Source organism: Canis lupus, chromosome 4, assembly GCF_048164855.1.
Source record: "Canis lupus baileyi chromosome 4, mCanLup2.hap1, whole genome shotgun sequence".
Taxonomy (NCBI): domain Eukaryota; kingdom Metazoa; phylum Chordata; class Mammalia; order Carnivora; family Canidae; genus Canis; species Canis lupus.
In genome coordinates this window covers 55,767,649-55,794,974 of record NC_132841.1, presented here as the reverse complement: position 1 = coordinate 55,794,974, position 27,326 = coordinate 55,767,649, and the positions used below count along the sequence as shown (strand labels likewise).

Sequence of the window (27,326 nt, the reverse complement as noted above, 5' to 3'; positions counted from 1 at the left end):
ACTGCCCAGCCCCTGCCCAGGGCTGAGATCCAGATCTCATCCCAGAGGACATGGCAGAGGGGTCACTGCGGTACCATGCCAGTTGCTGGAATTGTGTCCTCCTGTGTTCTAGGAAAGCCATTCTTAGGGAAATGTCTCACCAGAGACACTTTGCTACAAAATCCCTCAAGAGAGATTTCTGGGGAAGCTTTTGGCTGCTGGGTGCTGCTGGCCACTATGCACTGTCAGAGCCCGACGCTAGAGAAGCCATGCACTGCAGAACTGGGCATAGGGGACCCACACACGCTGCAGGATTCTGGTGAAGTGGATTCTGAACTTTCTTACTTAATGTATCCCCAGCTTCCAATACTGACAAAACTGAGGATCCTGCTAGCTGGCAGAGGAAACATATTTAAAGGGCCCATATTCATTTTCCTAGAGCAGGCAAAAAGGATAAACAGCACAGGCCATCTTAGGCTAGCTAGCCCCAGTCAATGCTTCTGACTACATACACTCGTATGAGTGACCTTAGCTGAGACAGGACTACCTCACTAAGCCCAGCCCAAACCGCCACTTTTCAGAATTATGAGCAAATAAGTGTCATTGTTTTTAATCCTTGTTTTGGGATCATTTGTTTATGGCAAAATATTGTAATACCCATGTTGTGAGCAAGCTGGATTGTTTTCTCCTTCCCACTCTTGCAACTTTCCTTGTGTTATTTCCTCTGCCCAAAGTGACATCCTTGGCTTGCTCTACCTGATGGATGTATTTGCTTGCAGCTACTTAATTAATTCATGTTTTGTTGACTTGTAGAACATATGTAGGAAAGCACACAGTCATAAATGTACAGATTGATACATTTCACCAAATGCTTATACAGTGTTACCTACAGTCAGATGCCTCCCTGCATGGTCCATCCAGTCACTAGCCATGCCCCCCAGGGTAAACAGTGTTCTGACATCTTATATCCTGGTTAATTTTGCCTGGCGTTGCACTTTCTATCACCGGGTCATACAGTATGTTTTCTTTTGTGCCTGGCTGCTTTTGCTCAACATTATATTTGTGAGATGCATTCAAGTTGCTATGTGTAGCTGTAGTTTATTTCCATCACTGTATACTTTTCAATTTGGGAAATATAGCACAATTTATATATCTATTCTATTGATGGATATTCAGGTTGTTTCCAGTTTGGTGCTGTTTTGAAAAGTGCTGCATGCACATGCCTTTGGATGAACATAGGTACGTACACCAATCTGTTGGCTGTTCTTACAAATGGGTTATGGAGGCACTCTGGTAGTATATTAAAACTTAAAAATCAAGGGGTTCAGGGTGTCTCAGTCAGTTAAGTATTTGACTCTTGATCTCAGCTCAGGTCTTAATCTTAGGGTCATGGGTTCAAGTCCCGCATTGACCTCCATGCTCCATTAAAATAACCACAACAATTTTTAAAAATAAAAATATAAAATGGCACACATAGATGAACAACTATGAGAAAAGGGAAAAAAAAACAAATATCTCTGCATAGAGAAAAAAAGATACTAAATGAGAAAAATGAAATGTTGACAGAGTTTATGGGTAAAGGAAATAGGAATGATTTTACCACTTGATATTCTATCTTTCCAAATAACTATGTAACAATCATATATGTCAAAGAAACATTTAGTCCATTTAATCTCTAAAGTCTTGCTCAAATACCCCCTCCTTCCAAGCAGCCTTACCATGACCAGATCACTGTAGCCACCCAATGTCTTACTTCATTTTTACACTCTGGAGCAAAACCAGCCTGCAGCAGGGGCACAGTACCTTACCTAGAGAAGGTGCTTTCGAAATATCTGATCCTTTCCCTGCAGTCATAGAAATTTCAGCAACAGCCCACATTTCTCAATACAGCACCCCAGCTTACCAGTAAGAGAAGCAGGAATATGAATCCAGATGACTATCTCCATTTTCAACTTGAAAACACCTGACACACAAAGATTTTAAGCAATAGGCCTCCTGCTGCTCAGCAGATCACTGGTAGGAGCATTCTAAAGGAAAGAGGAATCTGGTGCAAAACATGATCTATCCAGTGTATTCTGAACACAGCAAAAGGGCAAGTGTGGAGATTAAGAAAAAAGCAAAAATTTGGAAACTTGAGCTTTGCATCACCAGCTGTGTCTCTTTGAGCAAGCTAATCTACCTCTCTGAACTCCAGTCCCCTGTCGATCACATGGCAGGGATGGGAATAGACTAATATCCTAGATGACGAATAGGGTTTGACTCTGATTAGGCAGTAGTCGCTGCTTAGAGTGCTACGTTGAGAAAGATTCTGAGGTTTAGTCCAGGTTTAGTGAGAAAGAGTGCTATGATTGATCATTTCAACCACGAGCAGGGGATTTGAAGTTGGTATTATTTGTCTTTTTGAACAAACTGCTCGTCAAGATCCTTTCCAGCCCTGTGTTCAGAGTTTCTGGATTTATTTTATTTTATTTTATTTTATTATTTTATTTTTGAGTTTCTGGATTTAGATCTATGTGTGTGTGTGTGTGTGTGTGTGTGTGTGTGTGTGCAAATATGATTTGTGCATCATATTTATCCCATAGGCAATTCTCTTAATTCCAAAGGCAAAGGAATTTTAATTATCTTCTAAAACTATAGAATTTTGGGTGCCTGGGTAGCTCAGTCAGTTAAGCATCCTACTCTTGATTTGGCTCAAATCATGATCTCAGGGTCTTGGGGTCGAGCCCCATGTTGAACTCCAAGCTGGGTGTGGAGTCTACTTGAGATTCTCTCTCTCCCTCTCCCTTTGCTCCTTCCTGACCTCCCCCCACCCCACTCTCTCTTCTAAAAGGAATAAAATGAATAAAAAATAAAACTATAGACTTTGTCTCCAACAATTCATGTGATATATATTTAAACAATCTCTAAGACTCTCAGAGATCCTTAGAGATGAAAATGTTTGAACACCAAGTGTTAACTATATAATCCTAACTATTCTTTTGTAATAAATCATATTATACAATTACCATCTTTGACAGCCTTTCCTTTCTGCCCTCCCTTCAAGTTGGAGTTGGTCCTGAGAGGTGGGTGTGTTTCCTGCTTGGTTGTAGTGGGCAGTTGAGTTAGTATCTACATGAATGAGGTGAATGTCCTGGATAGAGTCCCACAGTCCCAAACCACTCAGAATCCCCAGGATTGGCTCATTCATTTGCTCTGTGTGGACCCATCTGGAATGTAATGTGGCTTGGAATTTATGGAGGGAAGTTGACCTTCACCTCATCTGTGAAACAAATATGGTAGGACCATCGGGAGAGTGGTAGGGGTGCTGACTGGACCATGTAAGTAACACATAAATTGTATGTTCATGGTTGCTGAAGGGACCCATGCACAGCATGACAGATGAGTACATCATGTGTGTCTAGCAGAATAGCCAGGCTATCTGAATAGCTTTTGAATCAGACTGCTGAGGGTTTCAACACAGCCCTGAAATTTATAAAGGCATTTTTACCAGCTATTTAACCTCTGTTTCCTCATCTGCAGAATGGGTTTAATAGTGGTACATACTTTGAAGGGTTATTATATGAGATAATTCATGAAAAGCACAAATGTTGAGCACAGGTTAAGTTTGCCCTACATAGAAAATATTACTATGCTATTTTTATCTTAAAATTATTAGCAGTGATTCTAATTATATATACGGTAAAGACTCAGGGATGTGAGTTTCGCTTTTGTAAAGTTTGTGGACATAAAGACAGGGGCTGGAATGGGATGAAATTTTTTATTGATTTTTAAAAAGATTTTATTTATGTATTCATGAGAGACACACAGGGAGAGGCAGAGACATAGGCAGAGGGAGAAGCAGGCTCCTGAGAGGAGCCTGAGGCGAGACTTGATCCCAGGACCCCGGGACCGTGACCTGAGCTGAAGGCAGATGCTCAACATTAAGCCACATAAGGGCCCCTTTGTTGTTGTTGTTTTAATAAGTAATGAAATGCTTCCTTAAAAAAAGTTAGAAAATATAGATGGTAAAAAGAACAAAATAGGTACCAGAAATAGCCATTGTTAATCTTTTGGTGTATATTCTAATGACAATAATGTATATATATTAGAATAGTAAAGGACATTTTACAAAAACAGGATCATACTGAACAGGCTGTTTTTATAACCAGCTGTTTTTCGGTGAGTAAAGGAAAATCTACAGGCAAATGCATTGGTTTCTTATTTGTTTATTTGTTGTAATAAAAACACATCTAACATAAAATTTACCATTTTAAAGTGTAAAGTTCAGTAGTGATATGAATATTCACATTGTTGTAAAACAGATCTCAGTGCTTTTCCATCTTGCAAATCTGAAACACTATCCCCATGAAACAACTTTCTCTCCCTGTTTCCCCAGCCCCTGGTAACCACTATTCCATTTTCTGTTTCTATGAATTTGACTACTTTATTGTTATTTTTTTTAGTGTAAGCTCTGTGCCCAACATGGAGTCAAACTCACGACCCCGGGATCAAGAGTCTCATGCTCCACCAACTGAACCAGCTAGGCAGCCCTAAACCTGACTACTTTAAATACCTCATATAAGTGGAATCATATAGCATCTGTTATTTTGTGACTGGCTTACTTCACTTAACATAGTGTCCTCAAGGTTCATCCATGTGGCAGAACTTCCTCCTTTTTTAAGGCTGAATAATATTAATTTGTATGTAAACACCACATCTGTCCATTCATCCATTGCTGGGGACATGAGTTGTTTCCATCTCATGGCTATTTTGAATATGGCTGCTATGGACATCAGTGTACAAATATCTCTTTGAGGCCTTGCTTTCAATTCCTTTGGATAAATACCCAGAAGTGAGAATCGTTGGATCATTTAGTAGTTCCATTTTTAATTGTTCGAGAAGGCTACATACTGTTTTCCATAGCAGTTGCACCATTTTACATTCCCACCAGCAGTGCACAAGGGTTCCAGTTTCTCCACATCCTCACCAACACTTGTTATCCACCCATTCTTCCTTCCTCCCTCCCTCTTTCCCTCATGCCTTCCATCCACCCATTCTTCCTTCCTCTCTCCCTCCTTCCCTCATGCCTTCCATCCATCCTTCCTTCCTTCTCTGATAGTAGCCATCCAAAGGAGTGTGAGGTGAACAAATGTATTGTTTTAATACAGTTCTAGGGAAACTGTTTGAATTCCTCAAAAGAATAAACACTTTTGACCCTGAGAAGCACAGAATCTTCCTTTTTTTTAATAGATAAGCAACTAATAAACTTTATGTATCAGAAGCATATCAGATCTAATCTCGTTAAACATATTCTGCTTTGTGGATTAACCTCCTCCTCCTCCATCACTCCAAATTTTAGAGTGTTCACTTATGAAAGGATAGTGACTAGTTTTGTGACCACTGCAGCAGGTCCACCCTGGGTACTTGCTTTCTCCTCAAAAGCCAGGCTACCTCCAAATGTCTCTCTCTCTGATGTCCCCCAGCTGTTTGTATCCTTTTCCTTCCTTGGTTCCCCTCTGCTGCTGTCACTTCTGGAATGAGGGGTTCTCCATAGTTGCAGCTCTCCAACTCTGCTCCAACTTCTTTCCCTCCCCGTACCCCCTCAGGAACCAACCCTCAGATCCTTGTCCCCAGCTTCAGGCCCTCTGTTGACTTGCTCCAGCACCTGCTCAGGGAGGGGTGTGTGTGCGTGTGTGAGTGTGAGGTGCGGTACCCAAAACTACATTCCCTTAGCAGTGTGGTTCCCACGTGTGCCTCCCACCACACCACATATCCTTCTTTTATAGAGATACATTCTTTCTCTCGCAACCTGCCCCCTACAAGGCAGCCAGCATCTAATCTGGACCTTCTGAAGAAGCAGCAGGCTGTTACAATGCTTTTGCAGAAACACCAGCTGAGAGACCCTGCTGGCTCCAGCCCGCTGCCTTCCTAAGGGCTTTTCTTGAGCTCTTTAGATGATACGTTATTTTGCCTTAATGCTGGCCTCAGACACTGGCTCTCTCATGAAATAGAACTCTGCCACACCATTTTATCATTTTTTTTTAAGATCGAGTTAAATTTAACACAAAATATTGTTGAGGTTTTAAGTGTATGGTTCAGTGAGGGTTTGGGTTTTTTTTTAGGATTTTATTTCTAGGGAATCCCTACCCCCGGGATCAAAAATCACATGCTTCACCTACCATGCCAGGTAGGGACCCCCAGGTCAATGGAGTTTTGACAAATGTGAACCCCCACAAATTACAATATTTTGATACATAATCAGCTAATTTAGAGAAATTGCAGGATTCCATAGAACTATTGGAAAGAATATGGGGTTTGGAGTCAAGAGACCTGGTTGGTCAAGCCTCCCCATTAACTAGCTGTGTGACTTGGGGCAAGTGCCATCCCCTCTCTGAATCTTTGTTTTTGATCTTTATGGTAAGACCAGTTCTAGGGGCCTCCTCTCACTACAGGCCCACATGACATGACAGGGGTTGAACAGAGGTCATACCAGACTTCCTGAAATTATGCAGAGTTGCTATGTCCTGCCTACATTTGCAAAGTGAAGGTACCTCACCTGGATCCTTTCAATCAGATTCCTGAAGAGAAACTAAAGAAATAATAATTACAACAATAAACAAAGATGTCAGAAATCAGCCAAACTGAGCTCTATCTACATCCTGTAGGAATGTACCAAATGCTTATAAATAAATCCTTCTCAAATTTGTTTGCTCTGGTACATTAATGAAAGAAGATTCTGAAGGGATTAGCTTCAAATTCACAGCAAGTATCAAAAACACACTGTTTGCCAAATAGGTTGAGTTTAGCTATTTTGCTGTTTGGAAGCTAATGTGCCTTGCTTAGAGGAAAGGGCTCTCCAACAAAATAAGACGAATCCCTCACATCCGTAGAGCATTTTTGCACTTTTCGAAGCCTTCTTGTTTATTTCTCCTGTGATCTATGCATCTGTTCTACAACAGGAAGCAGGACAGGGATTATTCTGTCTCCTTTTTTCAGGTGTGGTCCTGAGGCCTGGAACAATGAAGTGAATATTCTCAGTCACCAGTGAGCCCACCCGCTCTGGATTCCTAGCCCTGTGCTTTTGGGGCCTAGCCCCACTGTCTCTTTTGCAAACAAACCAACCAACCCTGAGAACAGAGTCCAGGAAGATCTGAAAATGATAATAACAAGAAGAACATTCAAAGGTAGCAGTTAACAGAAACAGGCATTTGTTGCCTTCCCACTAGGTATTAATGCTTACAATTTTCCCAACAGCCCAATGAGGGTTCTCCCTATTTTGCAGAAGATGAATGGAAGCACAGAGAAGGTTCATGGCTCGCTCAAGCTCATATAGCAAGTAGGTTCCAGAGCTGGGATTCTTCCCAGGCCACTCAGAGCCCAGACTTTGTGCCCCTATGCTGTACTGCCTAGTGTTGCACCATGCTGCAGAAAGAACTTCCTAAAGCTGTTCATGGGTGAGATGAGCAGCCCTGAGATTCAGAGAGGCCCCTGTTCCCAGCACTTCAAGTGGAATCCAAGTGATCATGATCACTATTGAGCAAGGTTTAGAGGGCAGTTACATTTAAGGCAGAGGGCCAGGCCAAGCATCCCGAAGGTCCCTTCTAACCAGAGATTATAGGATTTGTTTGAAAACTCCCAAGGAGGCCAACCTTTCCTATCAGGGCAAGGAGTGACAAGTCTTCTTGGCCCTTGAGCTTCTAGACTGAACATCCTCTCCCAGGTGGCTGTGCATGGATCATCCTGGAAATCTGACAGCATGGTTCCCAGTCCTGGGACTGGGGAGGAGGGATAGTAGAACACAAAATTACAGGGTGCCGGCCGCCTGATTAAATCGGCATGCTGTGTGCAGTGCTGTGGCAATGCAACATACCAGGCTCACTCCCAGGCCCAGGGCCCAGATATTAGTCACAGAACCACAGTCAGAGCTACAGAGGCTCTCAACAGCACCTCATTCAAACACTGCTTTTCACACGTGGAGAAATGAAAGCCCAGAGAGGGGAAGCGACTTGCCAAAGGCCACACAGCATTCATTCAACCAAATATTAAGCGCCTACTGTGTGAAGCACTGTACTTGGGACTGGGTATTAAGGATGAACAAAATAGCCACAAGCTCCAGTCTCATGGAGTTTATATATTATTGGAGAAAATTGGCAAAAGAAGATAAACACATAAAATCAGAGATTGCGATCTGTGCTATGAAGAACATGGAGTATTTCAGCCAAGTTGATCAAGGGAGGTGTCTCTGAGAAAGGGGACTGTTTTAAGCTGAGGCTTGGAGGATGAGAAGTATATGGTGTTTGTGTTTGTGTGTTGGGGACCATGTGTTCTAGGCAATGGGAATTATGCCCTAGAGGCCCCAGGCTGCCGAGAGCTCCATTTTGAGAAGCTGGCACAGTGCAAGGACAGGGTAGAGGAGCAGGGGCTGGGGGGTCAGAGGTGGATGGAGTCTGGAGCACATGGGGTCTTATGGGCTGAGGTGACAGGTCTGGAATTTATTCCTGTTGGAATATGGAGTCACTGAAGGGTCTTTTGCAGGAGAATGGCAGGCATGCCATAATAGTTCCTGCTTTTCTTGGTTGAGGTGCCCTCTGGGAGCCTCATCACTCTGGGAGGCTGGCACAAAACACACCAGGTGGTACAAGTCACACAAAATGAGCTTGGCTATTCTCCGTCTTTATCTAGTGATCTCTATGCACTTTATCCACATTAAGTAATTAGGTCACTTACGTTATTTGAGGTTCCCTCTTCCTACCATGTGTCACAGATCTAGAAACTCAAGTGCTGTGGGATCCTCTGGGAATTGGTGAACCTCTCTGATCCAGTGACTGTTGCTGGGACACGCAGTCAGGCAGCTTCATCAGCTTGCCACAGACTTTTCCCACCTCATTCCTGTGACCAGCACTCATCCTCTTTGTCATAGAGGTATGAAATGTTAGAAACTGCTATCAAGACTGCGAGGATGGGAAGAAACTTCCAGAACATTCAGACTTTTTTTTTTTTTTAATGGGAAAACTAAATTCCAGAGAAGAAAAGAGACTTTTTCTAGGTTCTATAGAACGTAGCAGGAGAGCCAGCCAGGGAGGCAGGCCTCTTTCTACATGCCTTTGTCCAATACCACCCCAGCAGAAAAGGAATCAATGTTTCTCAAAGGGATTCCTCAAATACCTGGCTCAGATTTGCTCTATATTACATGAGTTTGGGAAATGCTCTCTTTCTGAGAGATTCACCATGAATGGTAAAAGCCCACAGTAAATTTAATTTATTTTATTTATATATTTATATATTTATTTTATTTATATAAATATAAATTTAATTTATCCCACAGTAAAACATTTATTTAACATTGGTTAAACCCAGTGGTTCAACAGATTCCATCCTGGTGGTCTATCTATTCACATTCTGGAGACTTTACCTTGGGAAGTGCCACCCTAAACAAACAAACAAAAAAAACCCTGTCTACAGACCCTGCCATTATCACTATTATGCTTGCTATTATCACTGAAGGCAGGAGCCCTAGTTAATACTTGGGCTCATGTGATCATACCTCTCTCCAGGAGCCTTGCATGATGCTGAGTACTCAGGGATGATGGCACAGATCAATTAATCAACAAACACTGCTGATATCTGTTGACTATGGACCTCCTTAGTCACACAGCCTCATCTGAGATAAGGGGCAGCTTACTTCTTTTCTCGGCCAAGAGAAAGGCCTGGGGAAGGAAGCATTGGCCGGAAAACCAAATATCCCTGAAGATCACCAAATGCTAAAGCAACCTGCCCTGCCCCATACCTTCCCTTTCATGGTGGACAAAGCCCACTCCCTAATTTTAAGTTGTTGTTTGTTTTTTTCTTTTTAATTTTATCTATTTGAGAGAGAGAGAAAAAAAAAACAGGAGCAGGGAGAGGGAGAAGTAGGCTCCCTACTGAGCAGGGAGCCCAATGAGGGACTTCATTCCAGGACTCTGGGATCATGACCTGAAGGCAGATGCTTAACTGACTGAGTTACTCAGATGCCCCTAATTTTAAGTTTTAACATACATATGGCCACCTGCAGGAAGGCTTCCCTGACTACCTCTTCCCTGTCCCTCTGGCCTGTGCTCCTCCTTGCCTCATCTTTAATCTCCAGAATTTGTCTATACCATGTGTTTAGTGACTGGGATTGTATCAACCTGTGCAAGGATCTCAATGAGGGTAGTTGGCTGCTTGGCTGGGAGTAACAAACACCAGAGGAAGGGTATGATCTGACACTCACTAGTGTGTGCTGGGCCCATCTAATCACAGCTAAACTCAATTAAAAAGAAAATACTGTGTGGGCCAAACAAAACATGCCTGTGGGCTGAAACTGGCCAGAAGGCTGACCCCTTGCAACAGCTAGAATGTGATCTGGAGAGGGAAGACATTGCATTTGGAATCTATAGAAGTCCTGGGGCTGCCATCAACTAGCATCAGGACTCCAGAGGAACACTTCATCTTTCTGAGAGTTGGTTTCCTCATCTAAAGATTAGGGTAACGCTTGCTCTACATTTTTTTGTGTGGGATTCGAAGAGTGTTTGTCTTGATGCTATGCCAATGATAATAATAGCAAATACTTATTCAGTATGTACTATTTGTCAGGTACTGTTCTAAGCACTTTGCATGTATTTACTCACTTAATCCTCACAATAACCCTAAAGGTAAGTGCTGTTATCATCTCCGTTTTACAGATGAGGAAACTGACGCAGAGAGAGATGAAGGAACTTGCCCAAGGTTACAGAGCTGGCAGGTGGCAAAGCTATAAGACCCTACCCTTTCATAAATGTTGGTTCATTTACTGTTCTCAAAGGCATAATGAATTTTCTCAGACAAGTATTTTCCTTTCCCCATTTTATAGACGGAGACAATAAAGCTCAGAGAAGTGAAGTAACTTACCCAACAACACACAGCTAGGAAGTAGGCAAACCTGAATCTGAACTTAACTCTTTTGACCTCAAACCCTTTACTTTTTTCCCCTGTGCTATAAGTAAAGGACAGGCAAGTGGTCTGTGACAAGAATACTGTGCTAGTGTAGGGAGTTTTTTTTTTTTTTTCCCCCCTGGGACAGAGAACATGTCTTGCCCTTTATTGTTTCCAAGAGCAGGGCCCTTCTGTTCTGAGAGCTCAGTACTTGTGACTGATTATGGTCATGTTGCCAGGAAAATTGCCTTCTGACTTTGTTTTAGCTACTAATTTCCACCTGTCTCCATAAGAACTTGGATGTTTCCAGACCCTGGAATAATTGAATGTGGTTGTCTGAGTTTGTCTCACAGGTGGGGCAGGGGGTTTGTATTTTCCATTTGTGCCATGTCTCCTCTGAGGTGCTGGAGGGGTCTGGAATGGAAGGGGCATGACCTGGGTTCTCATTTTGATTCTGCTGCCCTGGCATCCTGGAGCAACTGACTGAACTTCTGTGAGTCTCGGCTCTTTAGCTGCCAACTGGGGACAGTCATCTCTGTCCTTCCCCACGAAAGCCCTTTGGGAAATGCAGTGTGGCAAACCATAGGGGCTCAATAGATGATACAACTAACTATGTGAAGGGAATTTACAGTGATGTGGAGAAAGTGCTCATAATACACTGCCAAGGTGGGAAAGCAAAAAATAAACCTGCTGAATTTGCAATACAATCTCAATTAGGTAAAACGTACATAGAAAAAAGACTAGAAGAAAATACACCAACATGTTGCTGATGATTACCTCTGGGGTGTAGCCTTATATGTTTCTTAAAGTTTCTTAAAGTTAGCACATTTAATTTTCATATTATATCTTATTTAAAAGTACATATATAATTTATATAGTTATATATAATTAATATATTTATTAAAGATATTATATGTTAAGTATATATAAAATTTAGCACTTGGCCCTTGACAGCATCACTCTGGTTACCAAAACATTGACGTGATCAGGACTGATCCTGTAGTCATTCATTCATTCATTTTTTTGTCAAGAAAATACACTAAGGGCCTTCTTTGCGGGAGACACCAGTGATGGATCCAATAAGGGACAGTAAGAAGAATGGAATGCTATCCCTACTCCAAGAAATGTCATAAGCTAGATGGAAGAAAAGGTCTACTCATAAGTAACCATAACTGAAGGAAGAAATAACATAAAAAATACCACATGCTTTAAGAATACTGCCATTAGGAGTTAAGAGTGGGGAGAAATCTCTTCCAGCTGTGGAAATTAAAAAAGATTTCGTGAGGAACTTGGCATTTTGTGCTGAACCTTGAAGGACAAGTAGAATTCTGGACCAGTGGAAATGATATTACTGGCAAATAATAAAAGTAACAAAAGGTGATACTTACTTACCACATACTATGTGCAGGCATTGTGCTATTCAATTACACACATTATCTCCTTTAAAGATCACTGAAGCTCTAGGGGATAAGTAGTTCATTATCATCTCCAATTTACAGATGGGGAAACTGAGGCTTAGAAGTTAAATATTTGCTCACAAAGTCACCAGATGGTCAAGCTGGGATTTCGCACCCAGGACCTCGCTCTGAACAGGAATGTCAGAGTGAGAGGAATTACATGAATTGAGGCAGGAAAGAATGGGGCCCACAGGGTTAAGCCTTCAGGGAGCTTCCTGAAGATAGGAAACGTGTATCTTGCTCATTTGTCTAAGTCCAGGGCCTGGGCAGTACCTGGCACATCGTGGGTGCTTAATAAATATTTGCCGAAGGAAAGAAATAGTGAGTGGTCCACTGCTGCTGGAAAATACAGGGTGTGGTAGAGGTGGCAGGAGAGGAGAGGGGTGTGAGTAGGGAGATTTTAAGCAGAGGCAGGGCTCATCAAAGTCCAGGAAAGAGTCAGAGAACTGGCTTAGGCAGTGTGGTAGGCTGCATTGCAGCGGGGAGAACAATTAGTGGGCAAGCTCATCATGAGACCATTTGAGAAGTGCAGGCATGCCAGGATGGGGAGTGGGGCTGGGGGAAAGATGGTAGCACGGAAGAGGAAGAGGCTGGGATGAGGAGGCTTGGCTCTAACCCAAGGTGGCAGATGTATTAGAAGTTAAATTCTCCATCGGACCACCTTCATTACAAACCCATTCTTTCCGTTTCCTAAGCCCCTGGGGGATGCTTGGCTGCCTCTGAGCCTACTTCCTCATCTGTAAAATGGGGATAATCGTACTTACACAAAAGTGTTGCTCTGGGGGTTAACCAGGTTTTATGGGAACAATCAGTACTCCTCCACCCCCCACCCCACTTAACTATTGATGTCTGCACTGACTTCACAAGAAGAGGTCTAGGCTGAGCCTCCTCCCAGGAACTGAATAAATTTCTTGGCATGTGCTAAAAGACCCAAGAGTTTTCAGAGTTTGGAATAACACTCCCCGGGGTTGGCACAGTAGGTATTGGCCAAAGCCCCACCCCTGCTAACCCCACCCACTCCTCCGTGTCTGCCTCCTGCCCAGGAGCCCAGGATATCAGCAGATAAGGTACACAGCTCAAGTTCTTCCAGAAACACAAGTTCCTTTGGAAAATCAAACTGAAAGAGGAGTAACACTGTACACCTATACGTGTTAAACTTTTTCTTCCTAGCACAGATAACTCGAGGAACCTCCACACCACCTTTTACATATGCTCCCCACAAAAGAATGAAATTTGGTAAAAACTGTACCTTGTACATCCATAAGCCAGATAGGCAGGTATTATGCTTACCGTTTTGTGGATGGAGAAATGGAAGCCCAGGAAGGTAGAGAGGCTGTCCAAAGTCATTCGGCAAAGCCAAAGATGGGCTGGTCTCTGGGCTCTCTGGTCCCTTGGTCCCTTGGTCTCTCAGTCCCCGGTCCCTGGGGCAGCTTCCTCTGTCTCTCTTCAGGAAGTTGTGAGCACCAAGAGCAAGCAAACACATAATTAAATACAAATAGGTATTTGGACCCACTTTATAATTTTTATTTTTTAAGTTTGATTTTCTCACTCTGTGTCTCTGGGTTTTTTGTTTTTTTTTTGGGTTTTTTAAAAGATTTTATTTATTTATTCATGAGAGACACAGAGAGAAAGAGAGGCAGAGACACAGGCAGAGGGAGAAGCAGGCTCCATTCGGGGGAACCTGATGTGGGACTCCATCCTGGGACCCCGGGATCATGTCCTGAGCTGAAGGCAGACACTCAACTGCTGAGCCATCCAGCCATCCCTGTGTCTCTAAACATGTGTGTGTCAAAGCCCTGGGCAATAGGCAAGTTAGTTTGATCCTTGTCACTTTCTGCCCAAAGCAAATCTTGTTTTACCTCTTTTTTAGCCTGAGGGCACATATTGCTTAATTACTTGCCCCTCTTCCCCACCCCCCCACCCCAGAAGTTTACATTTTGGGGAGACAAGATTCAACAATTTTAGCATTTTTCCCAGACCCATGTATTTGATTGTCTCTCTGTAAGAACTTGAGGATTTGGCAATGGAAAGAAGAGAGGCAGGCCTTATAGTGTGCTGTGGTAAGAGCAAGGCCTGGGAAGTTAAACTGCCCTGAAACAAGTCACTTTGATATTTAGCTGCTGCCTGTGACCCCAGGCACCCACCTTACCTTCTTTTTTAAAGATTTATTGATTTATTTGAGAGAGAGAGAGAGAGAGAGAGAGAGAGAGAGCACGAGAGGGAGAAGAAGAGACAATCTCAAGCAGACTGCGCTGAGCGGAGAGCCTGACTCAGGGCTCACATCTCATGACCCTGAGATCACGACCTGAGCGGAAATCAGGAGTGGGACGCTTAACTTACTGTGCCACCCAGGCACCCAAACCACCTTACTTTCTTTTCTGAACTTCAGTGACCTTCTTTTATGAGTAAAGAGAACAATCACAAGGCCTCACCATGCCAGGCACAGTCAGGACTCAAAAGATATTTGTGGCAAGAATTAATATCTATCTCATTGGGCTATTGTGAGAATTCAATGAGATAATGAACATCAAGTATTTCTCATAAAACCTAGCACACAGTAGCTACTCAATAAAAGTAGCTACTCTTAATTGTTTTTGGTCATTATTAATATTTAGAACTGAGTATATAATGCCACAGTGGGTCAGGAATTTTAAAGACCTGAACTCAAATCCCAATTGCATCATTTAATGTAGAAAAAGCTACTGGATTTAGGATCAAGAAATTCAGGTGTGAGACCTGGTTCTGCCCTGAACTAGCTGTGTGACCTTGGTTAAGTAACTTCACTTCTCTGAACCTCACTGTTCTCATCTGCAAAACAAGGAAATTGAGTAATTGTTAAGATTCCTTTTTCCAGTGATGAGAGCCTCAGTTTAAGTTGTAGTCTTTTACTTTACTGTCTCTGGCCCGTTTGCCCATCTGTAAAATGGCACACTGGTGTTTAGGAGCCTCTTTCTGGGACAGAGCAGGAACAGGGTATGCAGATCCCACGGCCCCTCCAACCTCCAAACAGCAGGCTTAAAGGTGCTTGACTGCTGGGCAGTGTGTATAGGTAACTCGTCCACATGGAGTTCCTGGTCCCCTCACAAGTTGCAGGGGGGTACCTCTAGCTTCTACCTCCAATTACAGGAATATGGAAAAGAATGACCAACAATGACCATGACGTCTCCTATTAGGAGAGTTCAGAGAGGATCTAGTGTGAATAACTTATAGGAAATACTTATCAGTAAGTAGGATAAAAAATAGTGCATTTGAGTGGCAAGGTGCAATAATGTACCTTCTGATTAAGAGCACATACAATGCGGTTATGAAGAATCTTGCTAAAATTCATGGAGATTCCCGTAATCATTACCTTTCTCGGGACCTCTTTTGAAGCACTGGCCTCAGTCTCTACAATTTACACAGCATTTTGACAAACAATGTATCACTTGACTCCTCACAAAAGTTGAGAGGGTAGAAGCAAGTCAGGCATAATTTACCCCCATTTCACCACCAGGAAATGGTATCCAGGGGAAGAGAGGGATGCTCACCAAGGTGTAGAGGCTGAGTTGCAAGTTATCGAAGAGCTGGGACTAGACATCAGATTGCCTGGCTGTCCCCAACAGTGCCTGTTCTCAGTAGTCATGGTTACAACCACCCTACAACCATCTTCGTTTCCCGGCGGTTTCAAGAGGCTTACCATAAGCCTCCTCCGGTATCCAGCAGGTCCTGTGTTCTGATCCTTGCCTTTGGAGATGGCCGACATCCCAGGCTGTTATGTCTTGAGCAAGCAGGATCACAGCCAAAGAGGCCAGGAATTCTCCCAGTGAATTGTAGGGCCATCTGATGGGTAAGCACCCAAGGGGGGGCGGGGCCGGGGGTTCTTAGACACTTTCTAGGTCCTGTACCAGGCATACTTAATTCTAAAACATTTGGAATCTGTATTCAAAGTTTTCCTTCATCATCCATACTAAAGGAGCTGCTAGAGTCTAACCTACCACTGTAGTAGTTACTGTCTTCATAGATACTACACAAGCACTTATCACCTCGTTTATGGTCTTTCTCCACCTTAGAGTGTAAATTCCGTGAGGACAGAGAACTTGCTAGCCTGATTGATTGCCAAACCCCGTTTCCTAGAACCCTGCAGGCCCCCACCCTATGAGGTTAGTAAATATTTATTGAATGTGCACTGAAGTTTGAAATCACTGTCCTACACCACTGGTTCATTTTACGATAGAGAAACTGAGGCCCACGGAGGAGAGAGATACCTGGTGCATAGTTTGTAAGGGGCAGGGCCAGGATAAAAATCTCAGATCTCTGAGTCCCAATCCAGCCCTGGTTTAACTCCGCCCAAAGCAATTCTTTAGGAAAAGCGAAATTCACTTGAAAGAAAAGACGTTTCCTGCCTTATAAATACTGGGTTTCAGGGGCTTGGCCGGGTGGGGGGTGGGGGGCTGTTGGTAATTCCGTCCCCACTTTGTAGGCACCCTTGTCCCCAAGGGTTAAGGGCTTGCCTTCGGGCCGGGCGTCGAACCCGACTGCGGGCAGTGTCCAGGCCAGGGCCCGCGGGGAGGAGCCCGGCGCGGCCCGCGGAGGTGAGGGCGGCTCGCCCAAGGTCACCCAGGCGGGGCCCCGGAGGGGCCAGGCCCGCGGAGCGCCAGGGAGCCGGCAGCGTCGGCGCGTCCTCGAGGTGGATAGGGACCCCTCTCCTTCGCCCTGTAAGTCAGGGGTGACGTTAATGGCTCCGACTCCCGAGTCGGGCGCAGCCAGCCTGGAGAGCGCGAGCAGGCCCGCTCGGCCGCGTGGCCCGTTCCCATGTGCTCCACCTGCGGGCGCTCCGACGCGCGGGCCCTTTAAGACACCTCCCCCCTTCCCCCACCCCGCTCTGCGCCCGCCCCCCCGTCGCCCTCCCTCCCGAATTGCATCAGGCACGTGCTCGCCCCCGTCCGGCCGGAGCACCCCTCACCCCCCAGCCCGGGAGGCGCTCCGAGGCCTCGGAGGCGAGGGGCGGGGCGGGGCGGGGGGCGGGGGCGGGGCCGCGGGGCCGTGCGCGCGCGCTCCCGCCGCCTCCGCCCGCCCGCCGCCCGCCCGCCGCCCGCCGCCCGCCGCCCAGGGCCGGCCTCGGCGGGCGCGCCCCCGCCGCGCCGTCCCCTCCCCTCGCCCGCCGCGTCGCGAGGCGCGCGCCCGCCCGCCGCCTGCCGCGGATCGCGTGGTCGCCTCGGCTCGCCGCGCCTCTCCCCCGTCCGTCCATATTGCTGCAGCCCCCGAGCCGGGAAGCCCGGGCCGCCCCGGCGGCGGGGGGGAGGGAGGGACGGGACGAGAAGCCTGCCGGGCTCGGGGTGGGGGCGCCTAGCGAGGAACGGGCGGGGGGGGCCGCGCGCCGAGGAGGCCTGGACCGCAGAGTGGGGGGCCTTCCTCCCCCCCCCGCCCGCCAGCGGGCCTCGGACCTACGGCGGCTGCCTCCGACCGCGAGGGGAGCCGCGCCTAGCGGGAGCCCCGGCCCTTCTCCGCAGGGACTGGGGCCCGGCGGCCCGGAGGAAGGCGTCGCGGGTGCCCTGAGAGCCAAGTTCGCGGCGGGGGAGGCGGCTTCTCCGGGGGGGCGGGCGCGCAGATGGCCACTCAGGTGGAGCCGCTGCTGCCGGGGGGCGCCCCGCTCTTGCAGGCCGAAGAGCACGGGGGTCTGGTGAGGAAGAAGCCGCCGCCGCCGCCGCCTGCCGAGGGCAAGGGCGAGCCCGGGGCGAACGACGTCGGAGGGGGGGAGCCGGACGGCGGCGCCCGGAGACCGCGGCCGCTCTGCGCCAAGCCGCACAAGGAGGGCACCGGGCCGCCGGAGCGCGAGAGCCCGCGGCCGCCGCCGCCGCCGCCGCCCGGCGCCGAGGGCCTGGCGGTCAGCGACGGGGAGGAGGGCGGCGGCGAGCCGGGCGCCGGCGGAGCGGCGGCCGCCGGGCGCCGGGACTTCGTGGAGGCGCCTCCGCCCAAGGTGAACCCGTGGACTAAGAACGCGCTGCCGCCGGCGCTGGCCGCGGTGAACGGACAGTCCCCTCCAGGTGGGTCCGCCTGCTCGCCGCCCGGGCCGGGACCTCTTCCGGGGAGGAGGGCGTCCCCTCCCCCAGCGGCCTTGAGGGCCCGGGGGTCCGCCGCCGGCCGTCGTGACTCGGGCCTTTTTCTCTCCTTCCTTTTTCATTGCCTCCCGTTTAAACTGGGCCGCCGCGCCCCGTCCCCCGGCTCGCTCGGGAAGCCGCCCCGCCGGGGCCCGGCCTCCGGGAGCCCGCGGCCAGCGCCCGGGCCTCGGCGGCCGGCGGGCAACGGCGCGGCGCGGGCCTACCCGGCCGGGGGACGGCGGGCGCGGGCGGCAGTGCGGGCCCCCCGGCCCGGCGAGTGGGTGTCGGGGACGGTGCCCGGCCGGACCCTCCCCGGGAAGCCCCCCTTCCCGCCCGCCCGCCCCGCCCCGCCCCGCGCCGCGCTCGCGTCCCGGGAGCGCCGCGATCGGCCCCATGTTGTGAATGTTTGAGGAGCATATGTCAGGGGCGGCGGAGCTCCGGCGAGGCGTTCGCACCGGCCGCACGGATTCGGGCTCGGAAAGTTAGCAAGTTTTGTTGTGTGGTGGCTGGTGGTAGGCGGTAGGATCGCCTTGGGCGGCGGGTCGAGGGGTCGGGGACGGGGACGAGGAGAGGAAACCCAACGTGTCACTGGGTTCGGTGGTTTCCCTTCCCGGCCCCGGGGACCTTCCGCCTCGAGCGGGGGCCGGGCGGCGGGCGTGCGGGGGACCCGCTCGGGGGGAGGCGGAAAATGGGCGGCGAGGCCGGGGGCGGGCGGCGAGGCCGGGGGCACGCGGCGCGCCGAGGGGCGTGCGGCGGCGGCGGAGGGAGTGGCCGCGCCGGGCGGGCGGGTGACAGTTGGGCGCCATGCGCCGCGCCGCCGGCCCGCGGGCTGCTCGCGGCCGCTGGGCCTGTGCGTTCGGGGTGGAAGGCGGGTGCGGGCGGCGGCGGCGGCGGCGGCGCGGGGGTGCGTGTGCGCGGGGCCGCGGGGGTGCGTGTGGGGGTGCGTGTGCGCGGCCCCCCTTCCCGGCATTCCTCCGCAGCCGGGACAGCGTGGTGCCTCCCCGCGCGGGCAGCGGCATGTGACCGCCGCCGCGCTGCCCGCGCCCTGCCTCTGCGGCTCGCGGCTTCGGCCCTGCGGCCCCGGGCCCTCGGAGATCGCCGCGGAGCCGTGTCAGCGCGGGGGCGGGCGGGGGAAGGCGGTGCGGAACCCGGAGGCCGGCCGGGCCTCGGTGGCCGGCTTGGGCGGGGGGCGCGCTCGGCTTCCCTTTGGAAGTGGATCCGGAGCGAAACCGGCCTGTGGCTACAGCGGGGGGCCTGCGGGGCTGAACTCCTCCCCTTCTGCAGCCGCTGGCCGAGGGGGACTGGTGGAGGTTGAAGAGGGAGCTGATTAAGGCCTTCGCATTCGAGGTGGGGATTAGAATCTTCTCGTAGTCCTAGGGAAACCAGAACAGCCAATTCTGAAAATAGCATGTTGCAATTTTTATTTCTTTGAAGGTTGCTTCATTTGGAGGAGGGGACATTGACGTTTACTAATGATACCTCAGACCGTGTTCTCTCTTCCTTCTGCCCTCTCCCCTTCCCCCCTTTGCCTTCCAGAACCCTCTTATGCAAAGGGCAGTGCCGAAACCTCCATTTTCTTGCGTATCCCTCCTGATCCACCCACAGAGGGAGGGAAATCAACTTTAAAACACTCTTTGGTCCTTCCCCCGTCTTTAAACTCAAAGGGGTATAATCATCCCCAGGAGAGAGCACTCCTCAGAAGTTTAAATGGGGCTACTCACCCTGGCTGCTGCTGCTGCTTAGCTAATGGTGAACCTGCCTTGTGGGTTTTAAATCAGCCGTGACATCAGGTGGTATTGGGTGCCTGAGCTGGCATTTTGTGCAAGTGCAGTGCACCCTTGATAGGGTGCGTCACTGGGGTTATTGATCGTGGGAAGAAGACAGCTTGGCTGGCATCTCGCCTTTCCCTGGAGTGGAGAAGCCAACTTGCTTTAAGTGCCCAAAGCAAAATTCTGAGCCTAGTAGTTTTGCTCTGTTTTTGTTTTTCAGGAGTCTTAAGGCAAGAAAGCGTCTAGTCTGCTCGTTGGTTTTTGAACCTTTGGACTAGTCTTTGACAGACTTAACTCTCAATTAATCCGGTAGCTGCTTTGCTTAAGCCTGTTATTAGGGCCTGGATGCTTTTTGAGGGAGAATTTTGTGATTGAACTCTCTGTCTGGTAAGGTTAGTTGGTGGCCCTTTCTTTGGAGAGTCTACATCGACTGCTAAGGCAGTTTTTCAAGTCCTGATTTTATTTGCAACTTAGACAAGTTTAAATGTGACACCAATGGAGTGGCAGTGTGGTCTTGGGAATTTTTGTGTTCTGTGATGCATATGTTTTTGGGAGTCCACAGAAATGAGTGCCTCATAAGCAAGCTAAAAGCTTTCCAGAGCTTGCTGCAAATGCCTATTTTTAGCCCTCCTTTTGGCTCGGATGCTAGTGTTTTAGTGCTTTAAGGGACACATGCAGTAACTAGTAATAAAAGATGTTTTCCAGTATCTCCCCCCCCCCCCCCATTCTTAAGTCAGGACTTACGTTCTCCTAGAATATTTTGAAGACCTTTAATTTTTTTTCCCTTATTCTAGCCACAACTACTGAGTATGAGAGAAGCAGGGTGAGAAACGATACACTGCAAAGGTTCTGGGGTTAAAACAGCATTCGCTCAAATGCCAGCTCTCCCACTTGCTGGCTGTGCCTCCTTGGGCAAGTAACTTAACCATTTGTCTAATAGAGAGTAAATTAAGATTTATCTGCTTCATAGGGTTGTTGTCAGCATTCACTGTGGTGATATCCCAATGCTTGACATGTAGTAGCTGTTATACCATGTCTGGGAGACTGTAGGGCTTTCCAGGACTTTTCCTGGGTTGCCATCTTCTCCACCTGTAAGATGGGGTTGGTGGTGGAGGATATGCAGTACTTTTCCTTTTCTGGGATTGTCAGTATTCCATGAAATATATGGGATCCATCTCCTCAAAATGGAGTTCTCCTTACCCCAGACAGGAAGGACATATTGTGGATAATCTTAAAGGTTGCTGACCCAAGGAATTGGCTATTTTTGCTTCGGAATGTGGTGTGATGACTGTTTTAAAAATATTTTTTAATTTGTTTATTTGCGTTTCATAAAAACTACTTTTGGTAGAGTGCACGTGTACTCTCAAGGGCTGTGGGGAACGGCCGTGGCTGAGCTAAAAGTTTGTGTGGCCAGTGCACGTGCAGTGGGTTGAGACCTGAGAATGTCATCACCACAAGCTGCCCACCCCAGCAGGGGAGTCAGTGGGTTGGCTGCATGGGACCTCTAACTTCACGTAATAAGAAAAGTAAGCTTGGTATATATAGTCTTCTTGACTTTAAGGAGAAGTCCGGCAGGGTCTCAGACTTGAGTATTTATGTTTTGTGTGTGTTCCTTTGAAGTGCAGCTGACTGATGGCACAAAATAGAGTTATAATCCCAGCTAACCCAGGGCAACCCCAGGGATCCTCCACTCCACCCAGCTGGCCCCAAACAACAAACCTCTACTCTCTTTCTCTACTTTTCTAACTAGGGTTAGGCCCTTTCCCAGGTTCCTCCTAGTTGCACGAGGGTGGGTCATCTGTGTGGATCTGGGGTATCAGTTTTCAGTATAGCATCAGAGCTACTTCAGACCCTGGCCTCTTCTTCCCCACCATGAGAAGTGGGAAGCAGGAGCTCTGCTATAGAATCCTACAGTCTGCAATTTTGAGTCCCAGCTTTGTTTCTTTTGCTGCTACTGCTGCCTTTTTTTTTTTTTTTTTTGAGGTATAATTGATTATTAGTTTCAGATTGGCAACTAATGATTTAATATTTGTATATATTGAGCTTTGCTTCTAACTTGCTGTGCGATCTTGGGTGAATTACTCAGCCTCTCTGAGCCACCATTTTCTCATCCCTAAAGGAGAATAATGAGTTACTGTTGCAAGGGTTGTGAGAATTAAAGAAGGTAATGTTTATGAAGCCCTTAGCAGAGTGCCAGGCACAGACCACTCTAATAAGTGCTACCTATCCAATGATTGCTATTTAAAAATTTTTACAATAAATGACCACCATTATTAAGCATGTTCATTCCACTTTTGATTCTGTTGGTGACCAGCGTTGTGGTCCCCATGCTTCCTCTGCCTCTGTTTCTTCATCTGAAAATGAGGGAATCAGATTAACTCTAAATGTGTTCAGAGTATTTTTGGTATCGAAAAAAAAAGTTTTTCAATAGCCCCGCCCCACTCCCCCACACAAAAGAAAGAAACCAAAACAGAGTTTTTTATATGTTTTTTTCTTTTTCCTATTGGCCACAGCCGTTAAGAACTCAGTTTTGAATCCAAGTTTTGTGATAGCCTAGAGAGACTTCTGGCTTTAGGAACCTAGGCAGATCACTTGAGGTGCTATCAGACACTATGGAGCAAGTAGACATTATGCACCTTGAGGCGCCTAGATAGAAAGTACACAGCGTTGCCTGTGAAAACTGCCCCCCCACTCCAGCCCCCCAAAGAATTGACCCAAACCTAATAGAGCCCTAGATCTGTTGGTATAGAGGAACAAGTTGATAGACCATGAGGTAGCAGTCCTTTAGTTTCTGAATGTGAGAGATTCTGTGGGACAAATTATCAGTAAATGAGTTTTTAAGAGAGTTGAGACATCAGTCAAAGTGCATTGTGTGGATCTTGTGTGAATCCTGATTTGAACCAGTTTCAAGAAGACATTTTGGTGACAACTGAGGAAATTGATCCCTTTAAATTATTGTAAGGAATTACTTGTCAGGAGCGATGAGCTCCATTACTGTTTATATTGTGTACCCTTGGCTAAGAACTGCTAGGTTAGCCTCCATAAATGAGAATTTAAAGCTGTTTTCTTGCAGTTCAAATTAGTTTCTCCTCTTCTAAGGAAAGCACACAATTAGGACCCCCTAAGGGGGAGATGGGGGAGGCTGGCAACCCCCTCAACTTTGGGTGGGGAGTTTTTTATACTTCCCTGGGAAGTAAGTGCCTGCTTGGGAGAGAGAAGTATGCCTATTAGGGCTGATGTACAGGCTGGGGGACTAGGGAGGTATAGGATGGTCTCTGCAGTCTGAAACCCTGAACCTCCTGAGAGGTGGAGTCTCTTGGCCGACCCACCCCCCTGTCTGCAGTGGGACCTAGGCTAGAGTAAGCATTTTAGAGCTGTTACTCAGCACTCATTCCCTCCCAAAGGGAGGCGGGCGGAGAGAGGAGGAGGAGCAGGCCTGAAACCACAGAAACCTCTTTAAAATGGAGAGCTTGGCAGATGGGAGTGCCCCTGTTTGCAAAATCCAAGACAAGCTTACAAAGGGGGTAATTAGGGTGTTGGGGCTTCCAGAGGGCTCACAGGTGCCTCACTCTGGGTTCACAAACACCCCTGGCTGGTCCAGAGTTACCTGGTGGGGAGTGGTCAGGAGAGAGGATGGCCTTACCTTGCTGGGGGTTCATGAAAGGAAGTAAGTTTTAAAACCTGCCTAATAAAAGCATAGGAAAGAGCAGGGTGAGGGAGCAGAGCGATAGGTGGTGATAGGATTTGAATCAGAACATTGGCAGAGTACCTCTTCTGCTCTCACATGGTGACTTTGCTTGCTAACCTCTTTTTTCTTAGTTATGAATGGGAGTAATCCCTATGTTGAGGTTGTTTTGAGGATCAAATTAATGTGAGTATGAGGTAGCACCGTTCATTAGTTAAAATGTCCCACACAGGTATAAGTGGTTTATGTTCCAGAAGATGCATTCCAAAGCCAGATATATGTAGTTTCAATGACCCCTTCTGGCAGGTTATTCATGACTTTCTAAAATGAGGGTGGATAATCAGGAGTTAGCTTAATTTTCAAGTAGCGCTATTTGCAGAAGTTACCAGAACCATTTGGCCAACTTCTTGTGGCAGATAGCCTAGGATGTCTCCCTGAGGGATTTTCTGAGAATCATGGGGACAGTCTTGACGTGGCACCTTTCTTGGCTGCACCTTTGGACTGGCAAAGCTGTAGGTGTGGAATGTGAGGAGTATGGGCCTTTATTGATGAATTTTGTAAAGCCAGCCATATAAATCTGTCCTGTGTAGTGAGGGGCTTCTCCATCTCAGTATGAGATACTATTAGTAAACTCAGATGACCCCATCCATTGGAGAAGGTGTTTATAGGGCACTTTGTAATAATTGTCCATACTTGTGATAACCACCTGACCCTCCAGACATGCTTTCCAGTAACTCAAAGTAGCCTTTTCTCTGCTTTAAAATGAAGTTGCAAGCTGCTTGGGGGAAGCTGAAGTCCCACTGTGGCCAGGAGCCATCTGGATAAATGATCCACCTGGGCTCTGTATGGTTTTTCCTCTCATTTTCACATGCACCAGTTTATTTAAGTTCCTGGTGATCCCAAGATAAGTTAATAGTGATACCATAGTTACCACTTACTGGGTGCCTGCTGTGTTCTAGCCCATATAATCTGCTAAGTGAGTAGTCTTTTTATCCCTGCTTCAAAGATGAGGAAAATGAGACTCAGAAATTAGTAAGCAACTACCCTTCTAATTGCTTGGACTAAGAGTCTTGGGGTCATCCTTGTTACCTCATGTATAATTTACCAGTACATCATTTTGGTTCCTAAAAACTGGATACAAAGTTAGACAGTTTTTACCACCTCCTCTTTTACCAGCCTAATCCACAGACGGTTACTTCTCATCCAGATTGCTGAAGCAGCCTCCTACCTGATCTCCTGTCACTCTTGCCTCAAGATCTCTCATCATGGAATAAAATCCCAAATCCTTAGAGTATTCTGTAATCTACACTTGGTATGGCTCCCTATACCACCCATTCCCCCCAAGCTCTAACCTCTTTCGCTGCTTTTCTCATCCAGCAACATTGGTCTTGGCCTCTCCTAGAGTATGTTGTATACTCTGTTTCAGAGTTTGGGTTCTGGAATGCTCTTTCCCCAGATAGCCACATGGCTCACACTGTCACATTCTTCAAGTTCCTGTTAAAGAACACTGTGATGGAGAGGCCTCCCTAGACCACCCTCTATAAAATTGCAAGACTCCATCCCGTACTCTGTATCCCCATCCCACCTGCCTCCTTCATTTTTCTTCTTAGTTCTTATCACCATTGAGTCAGGGACTAAAATATTTGGCTACTGCTGTATCCCCAGCATCTACAATATGCCTGGCACATAGTAGGTGGTTCAGTGAACATTTAATTAATTAATGAATGGGTGAATCTCATACTTTGACAGCATCACGCAGCACATTGTGAGTTTGGCATAGAAAATACCACAGTAGAGATGCCTGGGTGGCTCAGTGGTTGAGCGTCTGCCTTCAGCTAAGGACGTGATCCTGGAGTCCAGGGGTTGAATCCCACATAGGGCTTACCATGGGGATCCTGCTTCTCCCTCTGCTTACGTCTCTGCCTCTCTCTCTCTGTGTCTTTTATGAAATACATGAATAAAATCTTTTCTTTAAGAAAAAGAAAGAAAATGCCACGGTAGATAACAAAAGTCTGTGTTGGGAAGGAATACATGCACTCAGTCCATTATGGAAGGTACCATATAAGAAAGGGATGGGGTTCTCTAGGAGTGTATCAAAGGCATCCAACTCAATCCTAGGTCAGAGAATTCTTTGTGGAGGAAGCAATGGGTAACAAATCACTTGAAATGGGAAGGATGGGTAAGAGTCTTTTGAGAAAAAGTCTGAAAAGAAAGCTCATTCTTGGTGGAGCAAAGGCCCTAGGGGTTCAGGGAATTGAGTAAATTCCCTGTGGCTATAGTGTAGATGACTTAGAAAGATCATGATTTTAACTGGACAGCAGTGAGAAGCCATAAAAGATTTTAAATGAGAGAGTGGCATGGTCAGATTTTTTCTTTTGAAAAATTACTTTGGCCACATGAGAACATCTTAAAAGTAGATGGTTTGGGGTTTCCTGTCTGATCCTTTGGGGCAAGGTTCCCAGATTACAAAAGGGAGCAGACTTCCAAGTCATTCCTGAAGTGTTGGGCCATTATCAGCTGTCATCCTTTAGGCATAGGGAGCAGCTCCAGTTTATGAGATTTCTCTGACCTTTCAGAAGGCCACATTAGCTGGAATGCATCTCAGTTGCTGGAAGAAGTAGGGTTCCTGACGGACTGGCCGAGGCTGACTGAGCTCATGCTTGAGCTTAGAGCCACCAGCCTCCTTCACCCAGATGTAGCAGCATAGGCATGAAGAGGAGGAAGTCCTGGAAGTAGTAGCAGGGGACAGGCTTACAGGTGGACTGGCATGGCAACTCTCACTTCTAATAGGGGAGGCACCCATGTGGCAGGACTTTGAGACTCACAGGCTGCCTGCTATAAGCCACTTTGCAGCTTGGCCCTTTGGGCTTTTCCACAGATAGCCAGCCATGTGCCCAAGGTTTCCTTCCATCAGAGCCACCTCCCCTCAGCTTAATTCAGTTGGTTTTATACTTGTGCTTAATTCAGTGGATTTTATACTTGGGTTTTATACTTGTGCTGAGAGTAATGGTTCTGCTTTTGCCCACGGGTAAACTGCTATAGTGAGTCCCTGAGAATGTGGGGCTATAATCCGGCTCCCCCGGCCCAGTTCCCAACTACTGTGCTCTCAGGCTGGGGTTTCCTTTTCCTTCTTCTTTTGATTGATTGATTGATTGATTTGGAGAGGAGGTAGGGGAGGAGCAGAGAGTTTGAGTCTTAAGTGTGGAGCTGCCTTGGGTTTGATCCCACAAGCCTGAGATCATGACCTGAGCTGAAACCAAAAGTGGGCACTCGGCCTACTGTGCCACCCAGGTGCCTCTCCCTTCTTTTTGAGAGGAAGGAGTATTTTGAGCTGGAAGGGACCATAGGGGTCATTGACTCTAAGCCCCTTGATCATAGGTTACGTACTTCAGACCTAGAAAGGAAATAGTTGCTCAGGATCACAGTTCAAAGAGAGGCTGAGACTTGAACC

The 27,326-nt window shown here is 47.5% G+C and overlaps 1 protein-coding gene and 1 long non-coding RNA gene across 7 annotated transcripts in view; one reads left to right on the top strand and one right to left on the bottom strand.

The window, feature by feature from the left end:
* The window catches only part of LOC140632416 (uncharacterized), a 31,089-nt gene extending 13,938 nt beyond the window's left edge, over positions 1 to 17,151 (bottom strand). For all 3 annotated transcript variants that reach the window (XR_012029963.1, XR_012029965.1, XR_012029964.1), the window contains exons 1-2: positions 16,021 to 17,151; positions 13,635 to 13,788 (exon numbers count right to left, since the gene is read on the bottom strand). This is a non-coding gene — a long non-coding RNA (uncharacterized lncRNA). The remainder of the gene's footprint in view (positions 1 to 13,634; positions 13,789 to 16,020) is intronic.
* LARP1 (La ribonucleoprotein 1, translational regulator) overlaps positions 1 to 27,326 on the top strand; it is an 84,573-nt gene that overhangs the window by 11,549 nt on the left and 45,698 nt on the right. For 2 of the 4 annotated variants that reach the window (XM_072824401.1, XM_072824400.1), the window contains exon 1: positions 17,676 to 18,367. The exons of 1 other annotated variant lie outside the window; for it this stretch is intronic. In XM_072824401.1, coding sequence (XP_072680502.1) covers positions 17,932 to 18,367 — 436 coding nt within the window. In that variant the 5' untranslated portion in view covers positions 17,676 to 17,931. Of the gene's footprint in view, positions 1 to 17,675; positions 18,368 to 18,830; positions 18,903 to 27,326 lie in introns of those variants that run through there. One more of the 4 variants, XM_072824402.1, reaches the window with a different exon arrangement.